The sequence below is a fragment of the Centroberyx affinis genome, unplaced genomic scaffold, assembly GCF_046629955.1.
Source record: "Centroberyx affinis isolate AG114_WGS23_722 - 3 ecotype Tasmania unplaced genomic scaffold, CSIRO-AGI_Caff_v1 ptg004430l_1, whole genome shotgun sequence".
NCBI lineage: Eukaryota > Metazoa > Chordata > Actinopteri > Beryciformes > Berycidae > Centroberyx > Centroberyx affinis.
The window spans coordinates 193,919-221,659 of NW_027282106.1; the positions used below are offsets into that span (position 1 = coordinate 193,919).

A 27,741-nucleotide genomic window follows, 5' to 3' on the forward strand; every position below is an offset into this window, starting at 1 on the left:
CCTGATGCTGCAGGCCAATCTAACAATATCTTTCCCACTGTAGGCTACTAACTGACTACCCAGCAGTATTTTATCCAGCCTATATCTCACATGACAGGACGCTGGGGGCACTTTGGCCACTTAACATAGACAGTAGCTCTGGATACCCAGTTCCCTTCTGGAGAAATCATCTTGCATAATTTCCAGGTCCCAACACAGCGTTTGAAAAACATGACACTATGTTCATTTAGTCATTGTCCTTGTGAGATGGCTGTTCATTGGTGGGATCCTTAGCTGTGGGTCCTTTGGTGTGTAATCATGCTCCAATAAGCAGCACAGTATTCAGTTCAGTCATCTCTGGTTGTAAAGTAGAGAACCATATGGGTACAAGGAGATTGTGTATGCGTGCGTGTGTGTGTGTGTGTGTGTGTGCGCGCAAGTGTGGAGGAGTGGTGATGGAGAGGGAGCTCTGTGATGAGAAGCCAGTTGGCCAAAACCTCCTCTTCCTCTCTCCTTCCATTCTTTCCTTCGCGAACATAAGAGTCCAGGAATGGATTTCATGTAACTGGATTTCAGTAGTCTGATTACAAGAAAACAAAATAAAACAAGAGTCCCCTATGATTTTTTTCCCTTCAAGCTCTTGTAATTGATTTCATTTCCCTTGTCATTTACTATTGTCATTTTTATTCTGTTATCCAATGCACTCGAAACTGGAATAAACTGGATCTTGAAGACAAAAGGCAAAGCAATTATAAAATTAAACAGTTAATCATTTAAGGATCTTTCAAAATGTGTTTTTTAAGGATTACATTTTGAAAGTAACCATCACATCCCCAAGAGCGAGGACTCTTGAAACCAATGCCAATGCTGTTCATGTAAAAAAAATATTTTCCATTGCAATACACACTTGCTGGTGTTTTTCTGGTGCAAGGTACAGTGTGACCAAATGGGGAAACCTAGGTGGCGGTTGTATGTGCAAGCAATTATACCTCAAAATGCTTTACTGGTGGCTGATTTATTTAGACTGTGAGCTGAGCAGAAAATTAAATCCAGCCCACAAAAAAACCCTCTAACATCAGCAATGAATTTCATTATGGCGCAGAGAAGGGGAATCAAAAAAAATTCATCCATCCATCCATCCATGGAGCCATAGTCTATCTTGCGTTTAGGGAGGGTGGCGGACGGAATACAGAGAAGCCCAGAGAAGATTCCTCCATCCCAGGCACGATATTCATTACAGCCACAAACCTCCAAGTCAGCAGAACAGGAGAGCAGGATTCAATGAGAGAGCAGTGGCTCTGATTTCATGCTACGAGCCGCATTTCCCTCGTTGCGGGAAACCCGTCCCCCAACCCCCACCCTTGTTTTTCCATTGTCCCTGCTTTCCCCTCTCTGTGTCAGCCCACAGACGTGACTCCATGCAGACATCGGCCATCACACTCAGAAGGGCAAGAGGGATGAGATGCCAAGAGGAGAGGGATAGGATTGCCGTTTTTCTGTGTGTCTGTGTGTGTGTGTGTGCCCTTATGTGGTTTCATCTATGGAAAAAAAAAGGCTCCAGTATCTCTCCACTATAAAGCCCTGAGTTCCCCTCTGCTCCTTTGTTAGGGTTTTTAGTTGCTCTGCAGCCGGTGGAGAGGTGGAGAGGTGGAGGATGGCGAGGTCCAACGTGGACAGTTCAATATCTGTCATATGTCCTGCATTGTCCCATTGCAGTGTAAGTGAGGTTCATATAGCCTAATTGTTGATATGCCTGCACTAAAGCCACCAATACAATTCTATTCCTATTGTGTTCAAATCTAATAATGGTTAAAAAGGTTACTTACTATCTCTGCATACATTCTACAAAAAACTGGTTAACAGGAGGGAAGGATGTAAAATCCGTACTAACAGAGAGAATCCAAAGCCCCTTCACTTCACTGTCTGTGATACTGCCAGATGCCAGCAGCTGCTCCATGAAGACTGGGCTGTCTTTTTTTATTAAGGATCACCTCAGGGTCAAAGCTCACAGTAGTGGCTGGCTGGTTTACACTGCATACCGCAGAGACGACGTGTGGCACACATGTGTGCTGCAAGACAAACACATATACACATACGAATGCAGAGAGAGAGAGAGATTATATTTGCAAAAGTGTAGCATCAAAATATATATATACTAGGGCTGAACAATTAATCGAAATTTTATCGAAATCGCAATATGGCCTACTGCAATTTTCACATCGCAGGAGGCGCAATATTTGTTAAAGGTGAAATGTGTGTCAAAATACCATTTTAAATTAAATATTGTCGTGCTGCAGAGATGTCCTGGCCTACACATCATATTCTACAGACTTAAGAAAACATCTTTGTTTGGTACAGATCCCCGCAAAAATCACACCATAATCATTTTAATACATTTTTCAATGAAAATGAGAATAATGATGTAAAAATGATCATTCCCTCTAATATCGCAAATCATATCGCAATTGCAATATCAGTGAAAAAATTGCAATTAGATATGTTTTCAAAATCGTTCAGCCCTAATATATACATATCAAGTAACATAGCAACATTGTTTGTTTTTTTGGGGGTTTTTTTCAGATTTGACATGACATTTGAAGGTGACTAAAAACAAATAACACTCTCTTCCTATCAATATCATTCCAGACAAGAATTTGCATCCAAAACCCAGGACAGCTACTGACCTATTCACTGAATAACTGTGGTGGTCTTATACTCTGAAGGACTGGGGATATACATTAACCCTGCCACCCCACCCCCTCCTCCGCCACGAATAGCCATGCAGGCCATTGCCCCACCACTATATCACAGGGGCGAGGACAAGGTTAGATTAGCAAAGAGGGGGAGAAGCCGTTTTCTGAGAATCGGGCCTTGAAGTGAATTGATAGAGACACATTACTAACACTGTTCCAGCCAACACCCTTCTTACGACCAGGCAAACACACACACACACACACACACATATGTACACACACTCCCATACAAACCTACATATATGTGTGTGATACGCATGCACACACACATGCACACACACAGCCATTGTGGTGTCTAATAGACATGGGGGGTTGGTGGCTGGGGAAGAGAATGAGGTAATCATGAAATAAGCCCATGGCAGGCAAAGAGACAAGACGAGAGGAGAGCCTTTTCTAATGAGCTATTGACATTTAGAGAGACCGAGTAGGGAAGACATGCTTAACCGTTAGATTGAAAAATGTCACTCACTCATTTGCATGAGAAAAAACTCAATAATCTGCATATAGAACTAAAAGACACAAATACATGCATGCATGCAAAAGAGAGAAAATTGATTAGCTTTTATTTGCAGGCAGGATTCAAGGCATTAGGCAACTCAGGAGGAGGCAAGGGAGACACTAAAATAAGGGGAGATCACATTGGGGGAGAAAGGCAGAGGATCAGGTTGCAAAAAATGGATGAAAATCAATGGATTACATCATGCATCGTGGAGGAGGGAAGGCTTCAGCAGAAGGTGACGGGACCTGCTGGGTCAGAAGACATCTGTGACCATGGACCTGCTCATATGGACCCCAAAACTCACTGTAAGAAGTGGTAATAATAAGTAACAGACATCAGGAAAGACTACACAGTGGTAACCTACTGTGCATTTTTTCTGCATTACTACAGCATTAGATCTTCTGAAAGAGTATAGCAGCAGCAGTGCAGCAAGCAGGTCAAAAAATTGGGGACAATTCCACCCTTGAATAGTCTCACACTCTTAGATATCATCAATCGGTTCAAGGGCCTATCTACACCGATTCATGATAACCTCAACCTGCCTCATCTACTTCTACTTGTTAGGGATTTCCTACACTTCCCAGAATGCCTTTCAACACCCACCAGAGAACATGCCTGAAGTTGTTACATTCAGTAGGTGGAGAGAGTAATAGAGATAGATATAGCATAGTAAGAGCAAGAGCATTTTTCAGTTGTGGCCCTTATGCAAAACACAACGTCCTGTGCTGCATTGCGTTCTGGTCTAATGAGGCTGCTGCTGGTGGAGAAATTGGTATCTCGTCCTCTTCTACGATGGATTTCTCCCTGTATGATTGTTGAACATCGGTGCACAATGGTGAGTCTAGAAAGAAGGCCTTTGATTTGGAGGGACTGACACCAAAATCTGACGTTTACTGTTACTGTTTTAGATAGTTGAAAGTCTATTGTAGCTGCACTGTAAATATCTTGACTTAATGTCTACTTTTGGTTAGTAGTCAACAAAATGGGCCCAAAAATGTACATCACAAATAGCTGTTTTTTGTGTGTTTTAGGGTGAATTTTTCCTTTAAAAATGGCTGCATGAGAATGAATCTGATAAAATCACTTCATAATGGCTCCAAGTTGAGGTGATATCTAAACATGAGACATTATTCATCCAGTGTCAGTCGGAGGATGTGATGCATTAGCTCAATCTCCAGCCAGACAGTGTTGCTGAGATATATCACTAAGAGTAATTGACTGGAACTCAAGCCAGCAGACAACGGCGGGTCCCTAAAGCATCGCTGCCGCTTTGGTTCTTAAAGACATTACCATTGATTTTACAATGTTCTCTTGTCATCACAAACTGTACAGGCCATGTTTCAGGAAGCTTGTTGGGATGAAGCTTCCCTGACCGAACAAAGTGAGGTGAAATACTTTGCCATAACGTTTCATATATTTGGAAAACTACTTGAAGTGTGCTTCGTTTCTTTTGTTGTCACATCACTATAAAGCACTTGAAACCACTGCCTGTAAAAAGTAGTCAGGGGATCAAGCTGACCTGATAGATTTGCATTTGAAAGAAGCATGTGTTATTCTCTTGACTGAAACTGAGTGGCTGTCAAAATGAAAGAGTTACACTGCTGTCTAAACAGTCAAGCCACAGACCTATACTGCTATATGTGGAGTAGAGTAAACACAGACATAGGGGTCTAGACTATGTGCTGCAAGCCTGCCTGTGCAAATACAGGTGGGATCCACTTGTACAAATTGCCCCTTATTCCTCATGCAAACACAGGGGAATGCCGGAGGGAGAAACATCATCCATTTTCAATTAGGTGCCACTGCTAATGAGAACTGCAACCCTTGATTTTAATTACAAAACCATGTGATTGCAGTCAGGAGGACAGATTATCGGTGTTAATAGAAAAATTATACAGCCATCAATATTTGAAAAAAAGAAGATGAAAACACATTTTATACAGGAACAGGCAGAGCAGTTGATGCTGACATGGCAATGAGGTATATTTTCAATAAAAAGTAAAAATGTGGCCCAAGAGAAAAGTCAACGTATGTCAGATAAACACATCTGACACAGGAAAATGTTAATATCTATCTAATTTTTGGAATAAATTCCCATGAAAATATACAGTATAATTCATTTGAAACATGGACAGTAACATTATAGCCATGTGTACACAACTGATACTGAAAGAATACGCCACATGAACAGATCAGAGACAGGAAAAGTCAGAGGAAATGCCAGAGAGAGAAGGCACAACAGAAAGAGATAAACACACAGCGGATGAAATGAAAACAATGAAAAAAAACAGTGTGATGTCTGCAACCATGAATGAGTAAACATGCAAAAGAAGAGAAGATACAGAGTATAGAATTAACCGAATATCACTGCCAGTGTCGTATCGGTGCACATCATCAAAATAAATAAATTACAGGCAGGAAATGGCAGAGGAATCCTTGGAGGGAAAACATAACCTTGCACTCCCAACTGTCAATATCCCCCTGACAGTGAGGCTCATGTTCACTCCCTCTCCAGAAAATGCATTAGACACAGAAGACATCCCTTCAATCTATACCACGCAACCACTAATCTGTTAATTGATCTGGCAAGGGAAAGAAGGGGAAGGGCGTGTGTTTGTGTGTGTGTGTGTGTGTGTGTGTGGAGGGGGGGTAGGTAGGAAATGAAGGGATGACATTACTGAAGAAATATATAATCTTTTATAATGGGTTCAGGGACCTTGAGTGGATGGAAGCTCACAGTTTGTTAGAAGTCCCTCTTCAAGAATTCATCTATCTCAGTTTATTGTCAGCAATGTCCTGACTGTGTGTTATTACTGCCGTTGTCCAATAAAGTAACTCAGTTGTTCAAAGGGGGTGATGATCAACAATGAAAAGGTCGCCTAGTCTTGCCTGGAAAACTATGTTTATTCTTCTCTAAACAGACAATAATTATGCTATTTCAAGCTCTCATCAAGACACAGCGCACATCAAAGTGGGGCAACACTTGCATGTTTTCAAGTAATCGTCTCAAATAATAATGCTGAATAGATTTAAGTCACATGTGATGTCTTACGCAATGAAACCTCATAAGGGATATCTCTTCCTTAAATTGCTTGAAGCAGTCTCCACAAGTCTATGATCCTCAGTCAGTATATGGTGAAAAAATGGATTCAACATATTGATAAATGCTGCTGTGATAGGTGGGAAATAACTCACACTTAAAAGGTCAAAATGGTGCAGTGTATTGTACATTGTTTTACACATTTGATTCTGTTGTAGTACACGTACCCATAGCTGTGTATACCATTGAGGATGATATTCCTCAAGACAGAGACAGAGCTTAAGCTTTGACTCAAGCCCACCTGGTGCTGCGTCGTCCTCCCACACTTCCAAGGGGACGTGGAGAGGATGAAACAACCTCAGCCGAGGGAGTGTGGAGGATGACGGTGGGCATTATTTGAGAGAGGATAATAAATGCAGAAGTGTTTGGGTATTACTGCGCTTCTTAGCCACTAAAGGGATTAAGGGCCCGATCAAGGCTGCAGTTTAGGTGATAAGAGTCAAAAACAAGAGCAAGAAGTGAGTCACACGCGCTAATCCCTTCTCCACCGCTCTCACCGCCAGACATTTAGCATCCTCCTCCACTTGACACATCCTCCTTGGAGACATAAGGAGCTTAGATGATACAGCAGTTTTTTTTTCTCCCCTACAAAAAAAGGGTCCAAAAAACTCCAGGAAGCGCTTGAGCTCCCCGCCTGTCTGTTTCTTTTAAGACTTCTGACGAAACACAGACATTCATTTTTTTTTGCTTCTGCATTCATCTCCTGGTATGAATACACGCATTTAAGTTGGGAAGAGATTTGGATACTTTATATTATCTAAAATTAAATTCAAAATCAAATTTAATCACCTCCCTGTGCAGTAGTATAAGCATTCATCAGACTTTATTTGCATGTTGATGTTTAAGAGAGTCTACACTATTGTGCTGTTATTTCATCAGACGACATTCACTTGAACTTCAAACAATGAACAACCTTTCATCTTGTTGTGGTTTTAAATTCTCTCTCTTTTCTTTGCACAGGTGGAAATCGGGGTGAGAAGATCATAGAAAATCCTATCTAAAAATCTATGAGGTAACTGGGATAAATGTGGGGGCTTCGAGTTAAGGCATATACAATGCATTTACAACATTGTGGGGTTTGAATCCAGTTGACAGGCTTTGCTATATGTCATCCTTCCTCTTCCCCAATCTGTACCCACTGCATACTGTCTAAAGCAGAATCGCCATGAAATGAAAACTGCTTAATACACTACTTGCATCGTAAATGACTGTGACATTAAGACACATTATGTAATATACTAGTTAGATGCAGGCTCTCAGTCAATAGGCTAGTAAGAGCTAGTGTGAGATTTATGTTCATATACTGCCTCCTACTGGTCACCAAGAGTAACAGGCGATCCGAGGTCCCCTCATCAACACGTTTGTTTACACACTGTAGTCAAGTTAATATTGATAATCACAAACTAAAATAGGCTAGTTATTCAATACATATCTAAGGGCACTGACTGCCCGCTCCAACCCCCAAGCCTATACTATCTATTGATCAATTAGCAGACTGCATTCACTGTATATAATCAATATGTAATTACAGCTTTTTAACACCGGAGCTGACTAACAGTCACCATGCAATTGCCATTTTCTCCTTAGTTGGTGTCGGAGAATATGTGTTCTGTAGGTTGTGATGCAACACCCTTTAATTTCACTCTTCTCAAATCAGTCAAATCCGCTTTGGATAAAAGTTTAATTCACAAAAATACATTGACCAATATAATGAAAATGTACTAAAATGTACTTTAATAATCCATAAAAGCTGGAACATCATTGACAGAAAAACACAAGAAGCATTATTAGAGTTGGTTTAGTATAATATATTTCAGCTTCAAGAGACATAGAAATCAATCCTTATTTTTCCCCATATTTCTTCTATAAAAGACCCATTTTTTCTGAAGCATTATTATGCAAAAAATGGCATTAGAATATATTATGGGAGCTATGAAATCCCGGTGACTGAGTATAAAATTAAGTCACATCAGAGAGAGATATTTGCAGAAGAGAAGTCCATGAACAGGGCAAAAAAAATAAAAATAAAATAAAATAAAAAAAATACATATTATATGGACCTTGATCTATCATCACTGACATGACATGACAGGCATGGAGGATAGGTGTATGGCTATAAAAAAGTTCTCACTTTTCCACTTGATTTCACTTGAAAACATCTACACTTAATAACAGATGCATTTTTTCATGCTCATTTTTGAAGAATATTTATAATCATACAACTAAAGAGGTCAACTTCCATGTCTTTCAAATACACTATTAATATTGCAAATATGAAAAATACTGAATCGAAGTTCTAACTTTTTGTTTCCTTCTTAACATTGTTATTTTCTTTTTGTTAAACTCTCAAAAAAAAAAAAATGAAAATACGGGGCTGCTCTCTGGCCAAGTAGGCAGATCATGGACACGGTTTTTTTTTTTTTATACTTTCAGAGGCTTTGTAGCGCTTTTATCATCAACATCATCATCAGTTTGTGGTGGCGTTTTGTTGGTGCGGAAATGGAGACTGTCCTTTCAGGGTTCACACTGATGCAGAGACACAGAGGAAGGTCCTCAGAGGTGAGAGACCAGAGTCTTCTCTCCAACTCTCTTTCTTTCTCTCTCTCTCTCCATCTCTCTCCCCATCTCTGTCTCTCTCTCTCTCGTTTAGATCATCCTCGTCTTTGATAGGAGCAGATCGGTCAGCTGATTCACCGTTTATGGCTGATGGAGGGAAGGGGGCGGGGCTGTTGGAATGCTGGCACGTTCCAATCAGGGCAACAGTTCTTCATTACAGCATTCTGAAAGGTGGGAGGGGGCAAGACAGGTATGGAAAATGTTTTTAAAAAGTCACCAATGCATAAATGCCTTATTCAATCCTGGCTAGAACATCACTGTGCTATCTACGAGTTCTCGCTGCCCTCTACTGGTCATTCAGCTACATTACATCTGCTGACCCAACCCATTCTATATAGCAGTAAATCTGAGAGCTGGGAGGAAAACGCAGCAGAAGACGACAAGATCATGGCCTCGCAAAACTGGGGATACGACAAACACATCAAGGTTCAAGTCAAGTCTATATAAATGGACTTAAGTTGGCTCATCAAGTTTGCTATGTCTCCCTACGAAAGGCTGTACAAGTGCACATGTGATCTCGCAGCGTGTATATCGGCTCCCCAACAGTGACTAGCTGTGATGAGATTGTCTCCTCCTGCATCTACCTCCTAGTCTGAAAGCAGGAAGTGAGGCCAGCTGTGAATGAGGTAACCAGGGGGGAGGGAGAGGCCCCGTCCAGAAACGACGACTCCCTTCTCCCCAGATGCACATTCACACCCCCCCCCCAAAAAAAAAAAAAGTTTGAAAGCGAAGCCAACAACAGAAATGCATCTCCCTTTTGATTTGTGCAAGCCACAACAGATGCACCGAGTTAAAATCTAGGTAACAGGCACTGTGGCCGATATATGGATTGGGCCCATCTCCTACTTTATCACAGTCCTAAAGTCACTGTCGGCTATGCAGTTTACTTTCACAAGTTTCATACTGTACGCAGTCAACATTATCTGTTACAAAAATGCAGAAGTGATACAAACACAACCCAACCTAGCTTATGAAACAGTATGTTCCACTGTTACCACTAGGGGGGCTGTTTGTATAAGGTAAGGTAAACTTTACTATCCTAATAGGGATGGGTGTGCTACATAATCATAGGCCTGCTAGATTATATTTGCAGGTTGTATTATGCTTCCAGCCCTGCTTTAGTCCCTTGCTTGTCCAGTACCTGGGTCGACAATTGCAAAGATGAGTTGTAAGTGCACAAAGGTGCTCATTTCATCACTGAATTTCAGCAGTTACCACTCACAAGGAGAAATTTAACTTATTTGCAATTACTGCTAAAGAGAAATGAAAAACAGCCTGAACACTGGTGGTGAATACATTTCCTAGGGACCGCTAAAGTCAGAGATTTACACTTCACTGAGTCATGTTGAGGTGAACTTTCTGAAAAATACCCATGTTGTACCGAAGTGAAACATCCCATCAAGTCTCTCTCTCCGTCCCATCCGAGGCTGGCTCTCTAACCTCCCTCTCCCCCAGTATAAGAGCTGGTGTGTTGTGAGCAGCGGAACAGTAGGGCTGTAATCCCATTAGTGTTGGTTCATTGGGCTGGCCGGCGTGGGTACAGGGGGGGACAGACACCGCCCCGGGGCCTGCTGACAGAGGCCCCACTCTCATACACTCTACACCACTAACTGACCAACACAGATGGATTCAGGCCTAGGGACACAGTGGGTGGTTCAGCTACACGGATATGGAGGTTTTGGGGCAGCGGCATTGTCCGTTTCACTAATCCAGTGTGTTATTGGTGACCATATCAAAAGTTTTTTTCCGGCTTGTCAAAACTAACTGATGAAAGCAGATATAACAGTACTACGGCTGGCTGTGCTTCATTGGTTTGAATGTCTGGCAACACTGAGGCCCCGTTCTGACAACATTGCCCAAACGTATTAACAGTGATTCTAAGGCATTCTCAGTGACTGCACTTGAAAGTCTTGTACCACTGCGGGTTGTTCAGCTACATCGATTTCAGTTTTCAGAAACAAAGAGACCTCACTACTGACAATATCTGTCTAACTGACCCTGTGTGTTATCAGACATAATACCAGAGGCAGTTGAACTCTTCTCTGCTGCAGCAGCACCAACTATTACTACACTCAGGCCCCACTCAGGAAATATTTAATGAAAATGAGAATATATGATAATGCGATACGTTATTGATCCCCGTAAGGAAATTCTCTTTTCACTTGAGCACAGGGAGCTCAGAGCGAAGGGTCGGCTACAGAATGGCGTCCCTAAAGCTGATAAGGAGTCAGTGTCTTGCTCAAGGACACTTCAGCATGGCAGATGCCTGCGGACATGGAGGCGTGTTCCAGTGGCCTCCAGTTTAAAGCAATATTCCACTTAGTTTTAACATGGGGGTTATTCAGCACTCGACCGCCATGAAAACTATAAACTAATCACCAAGATCGGATGCAGTTGGGACGAGTTTTGTAGCGTTCTGATTTTTACTTCCCATTCATTTGAATGTAGCTTTGAATTTAACATGGTGGTGAACAGATTCAACAACATATCCCACTACTGTGATTTTCAGTTGGCAGTTGGTCAAACATTTTAGGACATAATTTCGCCAAATAGCATTTATATTGATAGAAGAGAACATAGCGGAGGGATACCATTTAGGAGAGATAGTTCCTGTTTGGGAGACTGGATCTACTTTTATTTTTAAATACTAATTTCAGTGTAAACCAAGAACAGAAATGCAAAATGACGACTGAATTACTGCATTATTGTCTTAAAGCGGTATATGTTGTTGAATCTGTTAAATGTAAGTTTTCAGACCATTTTCTTGGCCTCATTCAAACACTACAAACGCTACAAACTCATCCCAGCTGCATCAGATCTTGGTGAGTAGTTTATATTCTGGTTTTCATGGTGCTCAAGTGCTAAGTGGAATATTGTGTTAAGGACAGTCTCCCTACTCATTACTACACCTTCCTGCCCTTTAGTCTCACTGACCAAATGTAGGGGTGGGTCAGTCAGAGTAGTCTACTGCCAAACATTTAGCTGCTCTGTCTACGAACACAAAGGGGTGTTCGGCTTCACTGGCTTCAATGTTTGGAAACACTGAGGCCCAACTTTGGTAATCTCCATGTGAGGCTGAATGCACACTGAAAGATCTCAGAGATTTCTTCAACTAATTAAGCCAAAGTCATCATCCGAGGGAAACTTTCCACATCAGGGTGGAAGCATGCTTTACACTGACTTTCTAAATTGGTGAGGGATGGGTTAACTAGGGTTAAATCTTATCAAAATCTCATAGTGAACGTTAACTCACACTGACCTACAGTGGTGTTTTTGGTCAATTTGTTTGTATTAGCCAGTAGCTTCAATAATGCACATACTGGTAACCTTTTATTTAATCAGAGTGTGTTCGTAACAGTGGCAGGAAAAAATGGCCAGTAGAAGTGCTTACAAAACAGCCTGGAGTGCAGCTGATTGTCAGACAGCAATCTAAAAAAAGGACAAAGACTACATATCACTTCCTAAAAATATTAGTAGAGGCAAACATAACATTACCAGGGCAAGTTAGTCTGTTTTGAAAGACTAACAGGAAATATCAGTGTCATAGTTTTCAAACTTCTCCAGAAAACAGTGCAAGAAATGGAGAAGCAACTTTAATTTTACTGGGAAACAATCTGTGTGACAGATATTTCCTCGGACTTATCTAGCTAATGCAAAATCCTGCTGATGTCCTCTTTTTAAATCCAGCCCATCACACAATGACTCATTCATTCATTGGCTAGAGATGGTGCAATAAGAAAAAAAAGTGCTAATGAAAGCACTTCACACAGTTTAAGTCTGACTCAGGGATGCCAGCCTATCAGAAATACTTGTTGGGCGTGTAACTCATCAGCGGCAAAGGAATGCGAGTCACCGTCATGAGATGCTAACTGCAGCAGTTTATAGAAAGTAACAAGACACGTCCTACACATATACCCTATGAACAAGATGCCTGACTGATCCATTGTCACATGGAATAGTTCCTCTTAGGACAATGGCTACATTTCTAATCCAGGCTGCAGCAGAACTGAACTGAACTGAACTGAACGACTCGCAGGCAGCTGCACTGGATCAACTATATACAAAAAAGCACCTTTAAATATCGTGGGTCCAGTTAGATTACTCCTGCCCAGTTTAGGATGTTGATATGAGGTCAGTTCATTTAGAATAGATTAGTCCCGTTAACCAATTATTGAGTTGCAGGCAAACAAAGTCAGTAATACACTGTGATGAGTGATAAAATTAGAACCAACGTAGCCAGCATCCTCCAAAATATCTTATGAAAAATCAAAGCTATTACATGACTTTATGAATATGTCAGCTGCTTTATGGCTGGTGTTGTTCGGAGGTGTTAGAGATTTTAGAGACACACACACACACACATACACACCTGGCTCAGAGCTGCTGCAGGGGCTGGGAGGGAGGGGGGTCTTTAAAGCAGGACACAGTTGGATTTCTTTTTCGCCTTCTTCTTTTCCACTGGCGTTTTCCTATTTATCTGTCTGACCAGGTCATAGAAGATCTAAAAGAGAGACAGAACAGAGGGACAGAGGGAGAGAGAGCAGACACAATGAGTGGATTCACACTGGTGAACTCGTTTTCCTCCGCCTCGTACAAAGGCAGACCCTAACACACTAGGGTTGTTGTCACGATACTAGAATTTCTAACTTCGATACAATACCCAGGAAAATATTGATATGCGATACCATTTTCAATACCATGTTAAAATGATATTTTAACATGAAAACAATATTTTCAAGTTGTCTGAGATCAAACAACACATTTTTGATTGACAGGTGTCGATCGCCGTCATGATTTGCTCTTTTTTATTGAGGGGAGTGAGCTTATACTGCACAAGCATGTGAAACATCATATTGCCTCCTGGCCTCTGCAGCATAGACTGTAAGCAACTAAGCAAAAAACACAGAGACCAAAACTAGTCCCTTAATATCCGACAACGCAGGGGGAAATCCCGGTGCAAACGAGACAGATGGACTGACAGACAGACAGACGCACGCTTCTCCATAACGTCGGCCCGATGAAACTCATTCAAAACTTTGCACTTACACAGCAGATTACCCTGCTCTAGTCATCAGCCTATCAGAACACTTTTAGCTTGTTGAAGCAACAGAATTATTATTGACAGAATCATTTTAATCGGCCATGTCAACGTCCGGTCGAGCCTTCTGACCGGGCCTGGACAACGCATCTAAAAACCGGACAGTCCGGTCGAAAACCGGGCATCTGGCAAACCTACTTGATAACGTTAGCCAGCTCTGTAGCTAACGTTTGATTTGGTAGCTAAACTAAAACGGATGATGTGCAGGGTACGTTAACGTTTATGATAAATATTTAATGCTTCAGTGATGTTGAAACGGGAGCTTTCGCTAACCTCTCAAAATTCTTTATATAGACTGGCCTGTCGGTCCTTAAGGTGCTTCGCCAAGTGTGACGTGTTACCCCCTTCGTCGGCACCACTCTGTAGCATTGTTTGCTGACTGAGGCAACAACCCAGCTGACTGCTACTAGTGAGAGGAGGGGCTGTGGGCAGCGGTGCAGGGTGTGAGTGTGTTTGTGGCTAGTGGAGGCGGAGAAATAATATGTTTGATTTTTTATTAAGAGAAAGCACTGCTGGTATTGATACTGTTGCAAATGCGTATTGTATCCATTTCAAATTTTTAGTATTGATACTTATCAAAGTATCAATACTTTTGACAACCCTATAACACACCACAGCACCTTTGAGCATTCACTTGAACCTTATCTCTAAAATGGATACACTGTATACACACACAGTAGCTTCGACAAGGGTGTGGCACTGTGTGATAACCATAACACAGCTGACATCATACCTTTCTATATCTCAAGCAAACCATGCTTGTCTTTGGTGATTCAAAAGCCCCTCCTGGTGAGGTTACTCTTCATTTATCCAATGACAATAATAAGACTAGGATACCAATTAAACAAATTCCTAACACAAAAGGAATAACTCAAACAGATGAATGTGATATTGTGGCTGATTTTTGTCGATTACTTGTTTACAATATGGGTGTTGGTGTGTTTCTGTGTGTACTCACATCGAGGACGTTGATCTTTGACTTAGCGGAGGACTCTAAAAAGGCACAGTGGTTCCACTGTCTGGCCAGGTTCTGGCCCTGCTCCTTCCCCACCACACGCTCATCCTCCAAGTCACACTTGTTCCCCACCAGGATCATCGGCACCTGAGGAGGGGCAAGAGAAAACAGATAAAATATATTAAGTATTAATTCTGTCTTTTTAAGTAGTTCATATACTGATAATTATGCGGTGGTAAAATGAATAAATGGACAAATAGACAGAAAATGATTATCCTTTTAATTATGAAATCCTAATTACATATATAGTAGTCTTGTTTTTATCAGCATCAAGGACAGACGTGATTGACATTAATTTTGAGTGTCATAATTGAATAAGTCTACAAAAATAGAGGAGAGAAATAAGACGGAGAGGGAGAAAGGGGGACAGTTAGGGATGACGATTGGGTAAAAGAGAGGAAAATGGAAGGGAGGAAGGGCAATGAAAAAGAGGAAGATTGAGGGTTTAAAGAGGAAGAGAGGAAGAGAGAAAGAGGAGATGGGGGAGTTTAGGAGAGGGGAACAACATGAGTGGGAGAGCGTGAAGGAGAGAGGGCGAGGGTGTAGAGAGCAGAGGTTGGGGTGAGGGAGAGGAGGAAGAGGATTAGCGAGAGAGAGAGGAGGAGTAGGGAACATTGGGAGTTAAAGAGAGGAGAATGGAAGGAGAGATAGGCAGAGATTTGGAGGTAATGAGAGAACCAGGGGGGCACTCATTAGTCAATGTAGCTCATTTCATGTGCAAACTCAAATTATAAGAGGGGGGCCATCATCATCAACGGCTAAGTAGTCTATTCAATTTAATTTGAAGCCTAGATGAAAGGTTCACAAAGACAATCAAGAAAATCAATCCATCCCTCGGGGGAAGCTTGTGTAAAAAATCATTTAGGTTACCCAACACCGAAACAAAGGCATTAGAGGACCAATATAAAACAGCAGTGGATGCGGTTTCTTTTGGTTTTGTTTCTTTAAAAAGGACATCCTTTTCACCCATGACTGTGGAAATTGCACTAACAACACAACCACCTAAATGAAGTGCGACCGCTTTTGGAATCTCCCGAATGTGCAACACTTTTTCCTTTGTTGAGACCTCGTTCATAGATGTTAAATGAGCAAGGTCAAGGAAAAAAATAAAAAAGGAAGGGACTATTCTGGGCAAAACCTTAGCCCTAACTGTCACAGTGGGCAGAGCAGGGGCAGTCAGGGTGTTGGGATGCGTCTCATCCTGCCTGCTGTTTCCTGACTGGCTATCTAGGGAGCATGCTGGCCCGGAGGAAGTCATGGCAGCCCCGCCCAGCCAGGATAACATCGTTTTCCTTCCTGAATGTTTTCTAACATTTGAGCTGGATTCCATGCTCTGACTGCTCTCTGGAATTACATGATAGTGTAAGGCTATGTTTGTGTATGTGTGTGTGTGTGTGTGCGCGCATATGATCCACTGCAGTATGTTTTTGACAGTCCAACTTCTGAAAGAAAAGCATCAAGCATCAAGATGCAAGCAACAGTTGCTGCAGAAAGGGATCAGCATTTCCCCCTGTGTTTGCCACAAGTTCAGAGGTTATTTGTGTTGGTGGCAGAGCGGGGCAAGCTGGAGACACAGAAACAAGCAGTGGAAAATTTTGCATGCAGCACAAGAGGCGCCGTTAATATATCAGCTGAGGAAATCTATTCGTGGTGGGCCTGCAACAAATAAATCTATCCATGGGAAACCCTGCCTTCATTCCCCACTTCTTGTCTAGAAATGGCCCCCAGACATGACTTGTGGATCTGGAAAAACTGCATATTTGTAAGCAATATGGTTGTAGCCTGACATGCGTCAACTTGCTCACTTATTCAAACCTTTTCCCCTCCACAAGTGTCTAGTGTTCAGAGGTTGTTCTTGGACGGGGGTATCGCCAAGCGCCTACAGAGAATGTTATACTTGTTAAGGTGTAGGCTGAATATTCCAGTGTCGTTTTTTTCTTTTCTCTCCCTCTCTCTCCTTTTCTCTCTCTCTCTCTGGGCTGTGGGGCAGACGACAGGAAGTGAGGATGTTTGGATTAACCCCATGGAGGTTGCTGCTTGATGTTTGATATCCAAACAAGTCCTCAGACTGGACTGTTGAACGACAGCTCTCCCAGGGGTCCTAGGAGAACCAGTGGTATGCCCTTCTAACACAAACTATAAGCCAAGCTGGGATGAAGGGATGGAGAGAGGAGATGGAAGGATGGAGGTATGCAGGGAAGAAAAAATGTTCAGTGTCAGCAGCACAGAGGCAGCGTTAGCCTACTTGTAGAATCCACACAGCCCACAGAGAATCTGTTCAGAGGCTCTTAACATGCTACAGACAGGTCCTATCCCGCCCACAATGGCATCCCAGAGATTGGATTGCCGAGAATACAGAACAGGGAAGCATAGCCTAGCTTAGATGAATGGAGCCAGTACTTCCAAATGGAGAGGTGAGTCACAAGCACGGAGTCAGGCATTAGTACCACCCCAGTCACACAAGTAGAGACAGAGCTGGCCCGGAAAAGTCATAAGACCTCTCTTACATAAGAACAGTGGAAGGAAATAAGGGATGTGAGCTTTTAATACACTGGTGACTAATCAGTTACTTTACTCTCCACCTCATGAGACTCCTAACAAGTCTTCTCAGGAGGAGGAATTTGCCCCCACTGCATTCAATGCACAGGTCATTAAAAGGCCTTTTAATTGAGCTTGGCGATACCAAGTGTGTCTGTACATTTTGCCAGTGTTGCAGTAAATGGTCCGTGGCATTCCCATCAAGCGCTGAGAATGAGAACAGCTGCAGCAGCAGCAACAATTAGAATGACTGCTCTTGCTCTGCAATGGCTTGAAAGCCTGTCCGAAATCTGTCCTCTTGGATGAAAAGGAGAAAGAAAAAGAATTTGTTAAGCATTTCCTTTGGTGCTGCATTCCTGCAAGGGGCAAAGAAAGATAAACAGATGTCGTGGTCGTCGTAGCTAAAGGCTTAAATCACCAGTGGAACGATAGCTGACGGAGCGGCCGTAATGGCCAGATAAGAACAACTGTTTATACTGGGGATATATTCAGAAGGAACACAGTTCCAGGAGAAGACGAGGGATGGTGACTGCTTTCTTCCATGTTCAGGAGCCACTGATTCTGCAATCCATCCGTTAGCCTGAGGCTAACCCCAGTCCCCTAACCACGGGACTCTAATGAAGTACCACAGCCTCACAATCCAGTGTGTTTTTGATGAGCTGGGGCTTTCCTTGCACATCATTCCTGACAGTCCAATCACCCGCACAGAGTGCCAGACCACAGTTCGACCACAAGGCAGGCCAGAGGGAGGAGGGGGGAACAAAGAGCAACAGGCGCTGAAAGGCCAATCAAAACAAAAAACAGAGGAGTATATTGGCACAGATATTGAGGGAGGGGAGCAAGAGAGGGAGAGGAGAAGTATAAAGCTTCTGTGCCAGGCTGGGGGGGGGCTTTACAGATGGCTGATGGGGAAGAGAGAGAGAGAGAAAGAGGGAAAGACTGAGAGAGAGGGGGTTATGGTAACATTCATTCCCTCCACAGATCACCAAAAAAGGGCATCCTAGATCCTGCTGACGCGCTATCTGCCCTAGCAGAAAGGGGATGGAGGGCTCACTCACGCCAACAGTCTCCCAACTTAACAGAGATACAGAGAAATGGAAATGTGCTGCTCACAAACGGCAAAACGGGAAAATATTCAGATGACATATCCTCCTTTTGTTTGAACTGTCACAGATCCAAGCTGAGAGGGAGATTTGAAGGGGAAAACCGCTTTTCTATGTACAAAAAAAACATAACTAAGGGTTGAATATCCCCCGGTGAGGCATAGACATTTTGTTACCGGAATCAAAGACAAGAGTGTTGGCGTAAAATAAATGTGAACATCACAATTTCATACGCATTACAGGCAGTGGCTGGTTAAGTTTGTCTAATCTACCGCCCATTTTGGCAGGTAGTCTGGTGGGCAAAATCATGAAAAAACTCACTACTATGACTGGCTAATTAATGCAAAAATGCCCAAAAAAGAAAGTTTCATACTCTGGTTACAGGTGTGAAATGAGGCAGGGCCAATGTACACACATTATAAATGTGAACCCCAGTGTGCAGACACTTACATCCTCTGTGTCCTTTACTCGTAGGATCTGTTCCCTCAGGTCCTGGAGGTCGTTGAAGGTGGACTGTGCTGTGATGGAGTATACCAGGGCAAAGCCTTGGCCATTCTTCATGTACAGGTCCCTCATTGCTGTGAACTGCTCCTATACAGGTGCAACAAATAAAGAGGAAGGAAAGGCCATGAGCTCTGTTCAAAGCCATTTGTCTCTTTACAGATTAGAAAATATTCATTGGCAAAGTTCATTACACTTGCCAGGAAATCACATTGGTGTGGCTGGTGTTGAGATGGACACAAATATTTACATAGTACTTGCAAAACGGATATAGTGACAGATATAGTACAGCAGATATACATGATCTCTGTTAAGTTTTTCCAGTCTGGGCCTTCTATGAATACGGCCGAGGATCAGCACCCATTGATTTTCTACTGGAATCATGCACAGATGTGTACGATGCTTGTGCACCACTGACATAATAACAACATGCCTTCCAGCAACAGATATATCAGAGTACCTTACCAACAAGCGTACTTGTACTGGATCAAAGTGAAAAAATCATAACGGAAAACAACAAACCACACTGCAAGTATGGGTATGGCACAGTAGATTTGTGCGGGGGGAAAACTACACAACAGTGTGTCAGGGCATGACTGGATGGTAAAATCTGTTGATGTAATTCCAAGTCATCTATTCAGCAACAGAATAAGATTTTTGATTTTGTTGCTCTGAGGTTTCTCGCACATATTCACATTTTTTAAATTAAACAAAAACTTCATTGAGCCATCCCTAAGCCTCAGATTTGTGTTTATGTTTTTTCCTCACCATAAATAGTTACTATTCTGGAAGACAAGCTTGCCAAGCTATGCTCAGTTGGTAAACAACCAGAGTTGCCCATCACACAGAATGTCAATGTTCAACACACTGACTGAGGAATCATCATGCACAGTAATGCTGGGTATGAAGGGGCATGCCACAGCTATGGAGTTCACTTACTGTGCCTGCTGTGTCAAGGATTTCAAGCATACATTGCTGCCCATCTACCTCCACTTGCTGTAAGGGACAGGAAAATGGCATGTTAGGAACAGGTTGAACAGACTCAGAGAAAACAAAGCTTTATTACAGGTCAATGACCACAATGTGTATTATGTTTTTATATCATAAATCAGAAAGCCAGCATACAATGACTGAGAGAGAAAAAGAATACAGAGAAAAAGGTACTGAGATAATAGATCAAAATAAATAGAAAGAGAGAGAGAAAGAAAGACAAAGAATGAAAAAAAGAGAGAGCCAGAGAAATAGAGAGGTGGGAGGTTAGAGAAGAGAAAACAAGAGCACAGCATCATGACGTGAACCTGCAGACCAGCTGCTAGCAATCAGCTCATTCCAGGCCAGCGCACTCTCTGCCTCTCCCTCTCCCCCGACGGGACACTTACCTTTCTGTATGAGTCTTCTATTGTAGGGTCATATTTTTCCACAAAGATTCCCTGTACGAACTGAACTGTCTGTAAGAGAAGACACAGACCAAACCAATGTCAGATCAATGTGACCTCCCGGCCGCAAGAACAGGACATCCGGACTGGCAAATATGGCCAAAGTGCCATGTCTCCTAGCTGTGCTACAGCGGCACCGTGTCCATCTAGAGTTATCAAAACAACTCGATAGGACATTAAGGACGAGGATGTTCACGATGTTGCTAGGCAGAGACGACAGGAGGCAAATGAAAAAGTTAAGACTATAGGCTCCTAAAGCCCAGAGCTGCATCTCTAAATTAGTTTTATAGACATGCACACAGGCACACAAACCAACATGAAAGGTAGGACTCTGCTATAGCAAAGCCCTGCTCTTTATGTTAGGTTTACATTAGGGGTAGAGTGAGTTCACCTGAAAACATCTTAAGGTCTAAACATGTCAGGACCTGCCAGTTTGAAGGATTAACCCGACTTCCACACCTGGTCGTGTTAGTTAAGCAGGGCATACAACATTTCACAGACATCCAAGCTCTCCTGATGGGAGACAGAAACAAAGTGACTTCCCAAGGTTTTCAAAATTCCATCTCTCGCTCATTTCTATCAGGAAATTATTGTTTTCCTGTCATTTGTGTGTTCTTGATCACATTCATGAAAATCATAGTCAAAATCTATGGGCTAGATGAGTATTCCTTTTACCCAATGCAATTTTACATAATATGATTTGGGAGTTCATGTTATACTGTAAATGTGTGGGTGATTTCTACAGCTAGAGCTGAGCCCAGAACTGGCATATATGTGAGCAAATAGAGAGCCAGCTAAGGCCCTGCAACAAACACATCTTCATTTACAAAGAACGAGATAATACAAGCCTGAAAGAAGGTAGGCCTACACACTTGGCAGGAAAAACAAGCACATAAGGTAACTATGAGGGGTCATGGAAAAACCTAAAAGGGAAAAACAAGGAAAGGACAGCTTCATCACGAGAGTCCCAGTTCTGGGTTTTCAAGGCATCCCATGACAAAAATGTCCTCCCCTGCTTTTTTTCCTCTTCTAGGGTAGAACTGCTCAACAACAGGAGTTGAGTTTAGCACAGATAGTTTTCCCCAAAACCTTTGTAGCGCACTGTCTTTTGGCCATCTGATTGATGGTGATCCTAGCCAGTGCTACAAAGCCCTTAGGAAACACGGCAGAGGCGTCAGTGATGGGGTGCAGGAAGGGGGTGAGGATGGAGAAAGAATACTCACCAGAGCGGACTTGCCCACACCTCCTGAGCCTAGCACCACTAGCTTGTATTCACGCATGGCGGGATCGCTTCACCGGACAGCCCAGCAGTCTGCACTGGACAAACGGGGAGAAAAGCGAAATGGAATAGATAGGTTGAGAGATGGAAAAAGAGAGAGAAAGAGAGAAAAAAGAACAACAAAATCAGCTCAAAGTAACTGTGTTAAAAAATAAAAACAGAGGAATTTTCCCAGTCCGGTCCCAGATTTTTCCACTCCAGAAGGGAAGGATTCTAGTCATTCCTGGAGGTATGGACAAGAAGCAGCACAACAATGGAGGGAACACCCATAAGTGGAGCTGCTGCAGGGTGGAGGAGGTGAAGAGTATGTGACCCCTCTCTAACACAAACCAGCTGTGGTGTGTGAGAGTGTGTGTGTGTTTGTGTGTGTTGGGGAACTGAAGGGGAGATGATACATGAGTTTGGCAGACATGACTGTTAATGACACAATCATCTGGCCATCGCACACCAAAACACACCCTCCTGTCAAATTTACTGATCATTCACTCATTCTTGGTATTTTTAATAACAATATAGTGTCAGACCCGTCATAACTGACAACAACTGAGGGAAGTGGAAACTGAGATTGGGGGGTGGGTGGGGGGGTTGTGAAAACATTGGAATATCCCTTTAAGCGACATGGAGGCTTCGGATCGTTGGCACACATCGTGGCGTAACGTCGGTTGGGTTAGCCAACTGGGTCACAACAAGTTGGGCTCTACAGAGAGGCTACGAGGCCTGGTACTCTCAGATTTGGTTGTAGTGGGTGGTTTCTGATTTTTGGTCCGCTCTCAGAGGAACCACATAATGGCTTTCTATTAAATTACGTTTTTGAAAATGGAAATAAAACGGTCCCCCAAAAGAGCGTTTTAAACTAGTCATGTCTATTTTTTCCCTCATTAGTATGATTCGCGTTGGCATTCTGTTGATTGAGGGGATATCTTTTCAGCATTTTCCTGCAGTCAAATGAAAGAAGAACAGAAAAGTAAATTGTAATAGATTGCAAAACTGAATCACAATACTGACTCAAGGTAAAGTAAGTGGTGATACCATTGTGTTGGGAACTATCTGGCAAGTCCCGTCCCTATGCCTAACTGTGCATTAGTCAATCATACCGGATATTTCAATTAATTTATCAATTAATGAACACTATATTGTAACTGTCTGAAGGGAAAATTGGAACAGTGTAGCACCAGGTTTCTTGGAGTAAGAGGACTACTTCTGGTAGGTTCCCACATCCATGAATAGCAGCTTATGTTTTACTGAACATGGGTCCCAAGATGAGAGAATAAATTTTCTCTTTTGGGTCATGGGTTGAAAAGTGCAGCTTTGAGAATAAAGAAGTGGCTTATGTTAAAAGCAGGACCCAAGGAAGACAGTATAGTCTCGCTAGATAATTTTTTTCAAATGATCAAAAGCTAATAATCAGCCATTCTGGGAGGCAGATGATCCCCTCCTACACCGTTTTTTTTATGGCACACTCCGTCTAAATACTCAGGGCGGTGGACGGAGGACTAAGGACCTCCAACTCCAGTCACGAGGGGTGACCATGTGGGATATGAAGCCTGGCCTGTGAATAATTCATATTCACTAATCCTCAACACACAAAGCGAAGTTCTCCGTGCACGATTCGGGAGGAGCTACTCAAGAAGAAAAAAAACACAAGCATGGGACTGCACAAGTGGCGTGCAAACATGCGCGCTGCACTCGCATGTAAATATTCAAGCACAGATTCAAGTGCATGCACAGTGTCACACACACAGATTTGGGCTAGGCCCTACTTGTCAGTTACCCATATCATGTTTCTTGTATGAACACTGTGGCCTAATCCCTGCAAAGACGGATGACATCAGGAACCCCCTCAGAGACAGGGGCTGTAAGATTAGGCCACTATAAGAATGCTTCGCAGGTCATTATGGAGGACTTTCCCTCCTCCAAATAGTGCAGTTGAATCCATCCTATCCTTCACAGTCCTCATAGGGTAAACAAAAACTGAGGTAGGCTAAATGAAATATATCCTTTAGGCCCTGGTTTCCTAATCTACGGTTCAGGACCCAAAATGGGTCATGGGCCTACTGTACTTCTGGTGGGACGACACATGACCAAATTGCCAGTATGACGTAATGAGCCAGAGTCCCACTGTGAAAGAAGAAAGTTTTTCAGTTGGAACCCCCTACTTCCAAGTTCTCAAGAATCGGAAAGTAGAATTTGATGCTTCCCAGATCCCAAATGCTGCCCTCCATGACCCAAATGACCTTACTGATTCTTCAAATTCTGCTTGAAGTTCAATTAGTAGGAATGGGACGATATGTTTATCTCACAATATGATTTGATACACATTATGGGGTTCACGTTTTGATACAACTACGATACGATGTAATAAATAAAAGTTTAGTGACAAAAAAGTATGACTGTGCAGTATCATGTTTATTTCTGAGCCGCAAATCTTTCTACCATGGTATTGGCTGCTAGAATGTAAACAACAATTAAAAATGTCATTACAAAGTGCAAATAATCAAATTTCGATGGACAGCTTGTGAAATTGTGATGGGCAAGCCGTCTCATTTGTGATTATTACAGCAGAATAAAATGTAGCTAATATTGCGATTGTCACATTTTCGTACTGCGATATATGAATTTTTATATATTGTCCCATCTCTAGCAATTAGGCATCACCTCTCCTTTCTACCCCTTTCTTATCCTTAGCCTTTTCTCCAACAGGCGAAAAAGCAGTGGGATTGAGTGGGATGCTCTATCTCCAACACCTAGTCTGCACACAAACTTTCATACCAGGAAAACTACACGCAACGCTGTACTCTCTCAACTGCCTGCCTACACACATATTCACACTCACGACACACAAAAACACACTGAAGGCCATGTAAGGACATCTCCCTTAAAAACCAAACCTCTCCCTCTTTCCACTGCCCTCGACTACACACTGTCATTCCCAACAAAACAAACACACTGCTGCCATTCCTCTGCTCTCGTAGTAACCCCAGCAAATAAGGAGAGAGGGAAAGCCACACGCCGCAGAAAGCATGTTCCACCATGACATCACTGCATCACTCACCGTCTATGGCCGAAGGTATGTCACCATGTAAGGCTGGAAGTGGGAAGAGGAGGTACTGCTAGCAAGGCTACACAGAACGCACGTCTGGACAGGCTATGTGTCAAACTAGACAAAACTGAAAGTAGAGAGCAGGGAGAGCAGAGGGCTTCACCGGCGAACTACGACATCAACAATTTCCCCTCATTATATCAGCTATCTGGAATTCAGTATCCACTATCGCTGTGTTTCTTCCTGGTCTAGCAGGACTAATCCAATGGCAATGAAGCTGTCATGGCTACTGACTCAGCAGGGTTCTGTGATTGACAGCTGCCCTCTGTCTCTCCCACCCAGTGCGGATGGTGAAAAAAAATCGCACATCCGTTCATCATGCTGCCTGACACCAACTGTTGTGCCATCTTCTTTTTTGCTTGCCGTGTGACTCAGAAAAGCAATACCACTTGAGGTTTGGGGTGAGGCGCCTTTTTCACGTTGACACGATGCTACTAGTTACTCATCACCTCCACCAAAACCGCTGATCACATCTTCCCCTATCACTCGTACACACACAGCTTAGCGAGAAACCACTCCAGTTATTGGTGGGAAATAACCTTGTGTTAACAACACCAGAGAACCTGACAGGGGAAAGGCTACAGTAAAGCGGCCAGAGCTTTAAAAAAAAAAAAAAAAGTTCTCGCATTGGCAAACCATAATGTTAACAAATGAAAATGGGCTGATCGTTATGACCGATAAATACAGTCTGCACTCAGGAAATCAAGAGTTCTGAGTAATGAGGATGTTTCTAGAGTCAGCACTCAAGAGGAAACGCAGATGTGTGAAGTCAAGTACAATGACATTAGGCTATCTCACTTAAGAGAGCTAACAAAATAACGGCCCACAATCAAGATTCTGCATAATAAGAATGACATCCAAAAATGAATTAAGAAACCAACCCACTCATCAGGATCACAGCAATTAGCTAGCTTCTTAGGTCTTATCTGATATATCTATCTAGGTCCACTATCTAGGCCTGAAAGCGTGTGAGTCAGAACAAAACTACACAAGAAAACTTTCCTGACTTAATTATGAGAAAGATCTGTAACTGACAACTGCCACTCAGTCAAATGCATCTGTGTGTTGGGGCCTGTGACCTGTAACCACATCCTCTTTTCAGAGAGCAAGTACGCCTCATGCTGATAGGATGGAAAAAGGAGTACCAACTAAAATAGCCTCTTCCAGTCTCTGTTCCTGTTCAAGACCCCAGACAGCAGGCTTGCTTGGCGGGGGGAAGTGGTTTATAGCTTATATCTCATCAGCAAACCTGGGCTATGAGAGATTCAGGGCACAGGATGAGGCAGATGCATCATTTCAATCATCACAGGGTGGAAAAAAGCACCTTTAGGGGAGGCAGCATCCACGCAGAAATGTCTAGGTAACTTGGCGACTATGACAATCTACTATCAATAAAGGTGCCATGATTGAGAGACCTGCTGCGTGTTTATAGTTCAGGGATAGAGAACACACCTTTCCTGTTCCCAGTACACTCCCTTCAACAGAAATAACCTGCAACAGGCTGCTGTGCAGCTTGAACCTCCGAGAAGAGAAAGTCATTTGTGCATTTTAATTATCTCGCTGTATCTAGCTTATGTGCTTAATGCAGTAGCATACGCTGATCACACCAGGTCATGCTAATTCCCTGCTATCTGCGGCTGTGACTATTCCCCAGAGCAGTAACATTTCATGTAGCCTTCTATGTTTGGTATTTTAACGTAGTTTCCATAACATTCCTCAAATCCTATTCATTCCAGAAGCCCGCCCATAGATAAATCCGTAAAATACCATAATCTTTAATCCAGGAAACTGTGATAAGCATCTGTCCATACAGAATCTGATTTCACACCAGCAACTAGACTAAGTCCCGTTAACAAGCTTGTTAGCAAAATACCGCTAACTAGCTAGCTTTAACTGGCTGAGATGGGCCGCCGACACTTCACAAGCTAGCCGTGGCTCGTTAGCTAGCAAGCTAGCTAGCCGACACATTCCTTCTCTCAGTACAAGATCAAAACACAGCTAGGGCGTCAGAAACATATTGCAATTAGGCGCTTTATAAGGTTCAAACGTTTATCGGACTCAAATTCAAAGGCAGAACTTATATCAAGACATATTGCGATGTATTTGCTCGGGAAAGCCATAGCCGATTGCTAACGTTACCTGCCCTTCCGCCTGGCCTTGACTAAAATGGGAGTGCACACAGTCCGTTTCTACTTGCGGAGAGTCCGAATTCCTCTCATTTATATACCAAATATAACACACGTCATGCAGCCTGTTGTACTTGCTTAGTGTCCCCTAAATGTTAATGCTGTACACTCTGTCGCAAATTACTTATTTGACAGCCTTTATCATCTAGTAAAGTTTGCCGTTTCCACTTACCGTTTCTCGTTCGCTGTCGCTCGCCGCTCCGCAAGTGTCAATTTCCCTCTGGCCTCTGTGCGCAGTAGACGTCATTCCTGACTATTTCTCATTTTTCTTAAAAGGGCATGACAGATCGTGCTGTTGTCCCGAATCATTTGCATGGTAACGGTTTGCATGGTAATGATCAGTGTAAATAGAAAGGCACACAGCCTGTTTCTATTTTGTGTTCTATTTATTATTACTAATTTATTGCAAAGAAGCTGCACATTTATATCACTCTTCATAGTGGAAGATCCAAGGATGAGTAACTTTCTGGTGAAATCTGTCAGTCAACAGATGCAAAATAATTAGTAAGCTGTTTTTTTTGTTTTTGTTTTTTTTGTG

General features: G+C 42.7%; 1 protein-coding gene across 1 annotated transcript; it reads right to left on the minus strand.

Annotated features, from left to right (window-relative positions):
- Positions 1–8,958: 8,958 nt before the first annotated feature.
- LOC139665032 (ras-related protein Rap-1A-like) lies at positions 8,959–27,424 on the minus strand. The gene is made up of 8 exons (XM_071543974.1): positions 27,376–27,424; positions 21,862–21,950; positions 20,582–20,650; positions 20,142–20,198; positions 19,152–19,292; positions 15,004–15,147; positions 13,317–13,448; positions 8,959–9,111 (listed from the first exon to the last, which is right to left on the minus strand). The coding sequence occupies exons 2-7, from the start codon at positions 21,916–21,918 to the stop codon at positions 13,359–13,361; spliced, it is 558 nt and encodes a 185-aa protein (XP_071400075.1). The 5' UTR covers positions 21,919–21,950; positions 27,376–27,424; the 3' UTR covers positions 8,959–9,111; positions 13,317–13,358.
- Between the last annotated feature and the right edge of the window lie 317 nt (positions 27,425–27,741).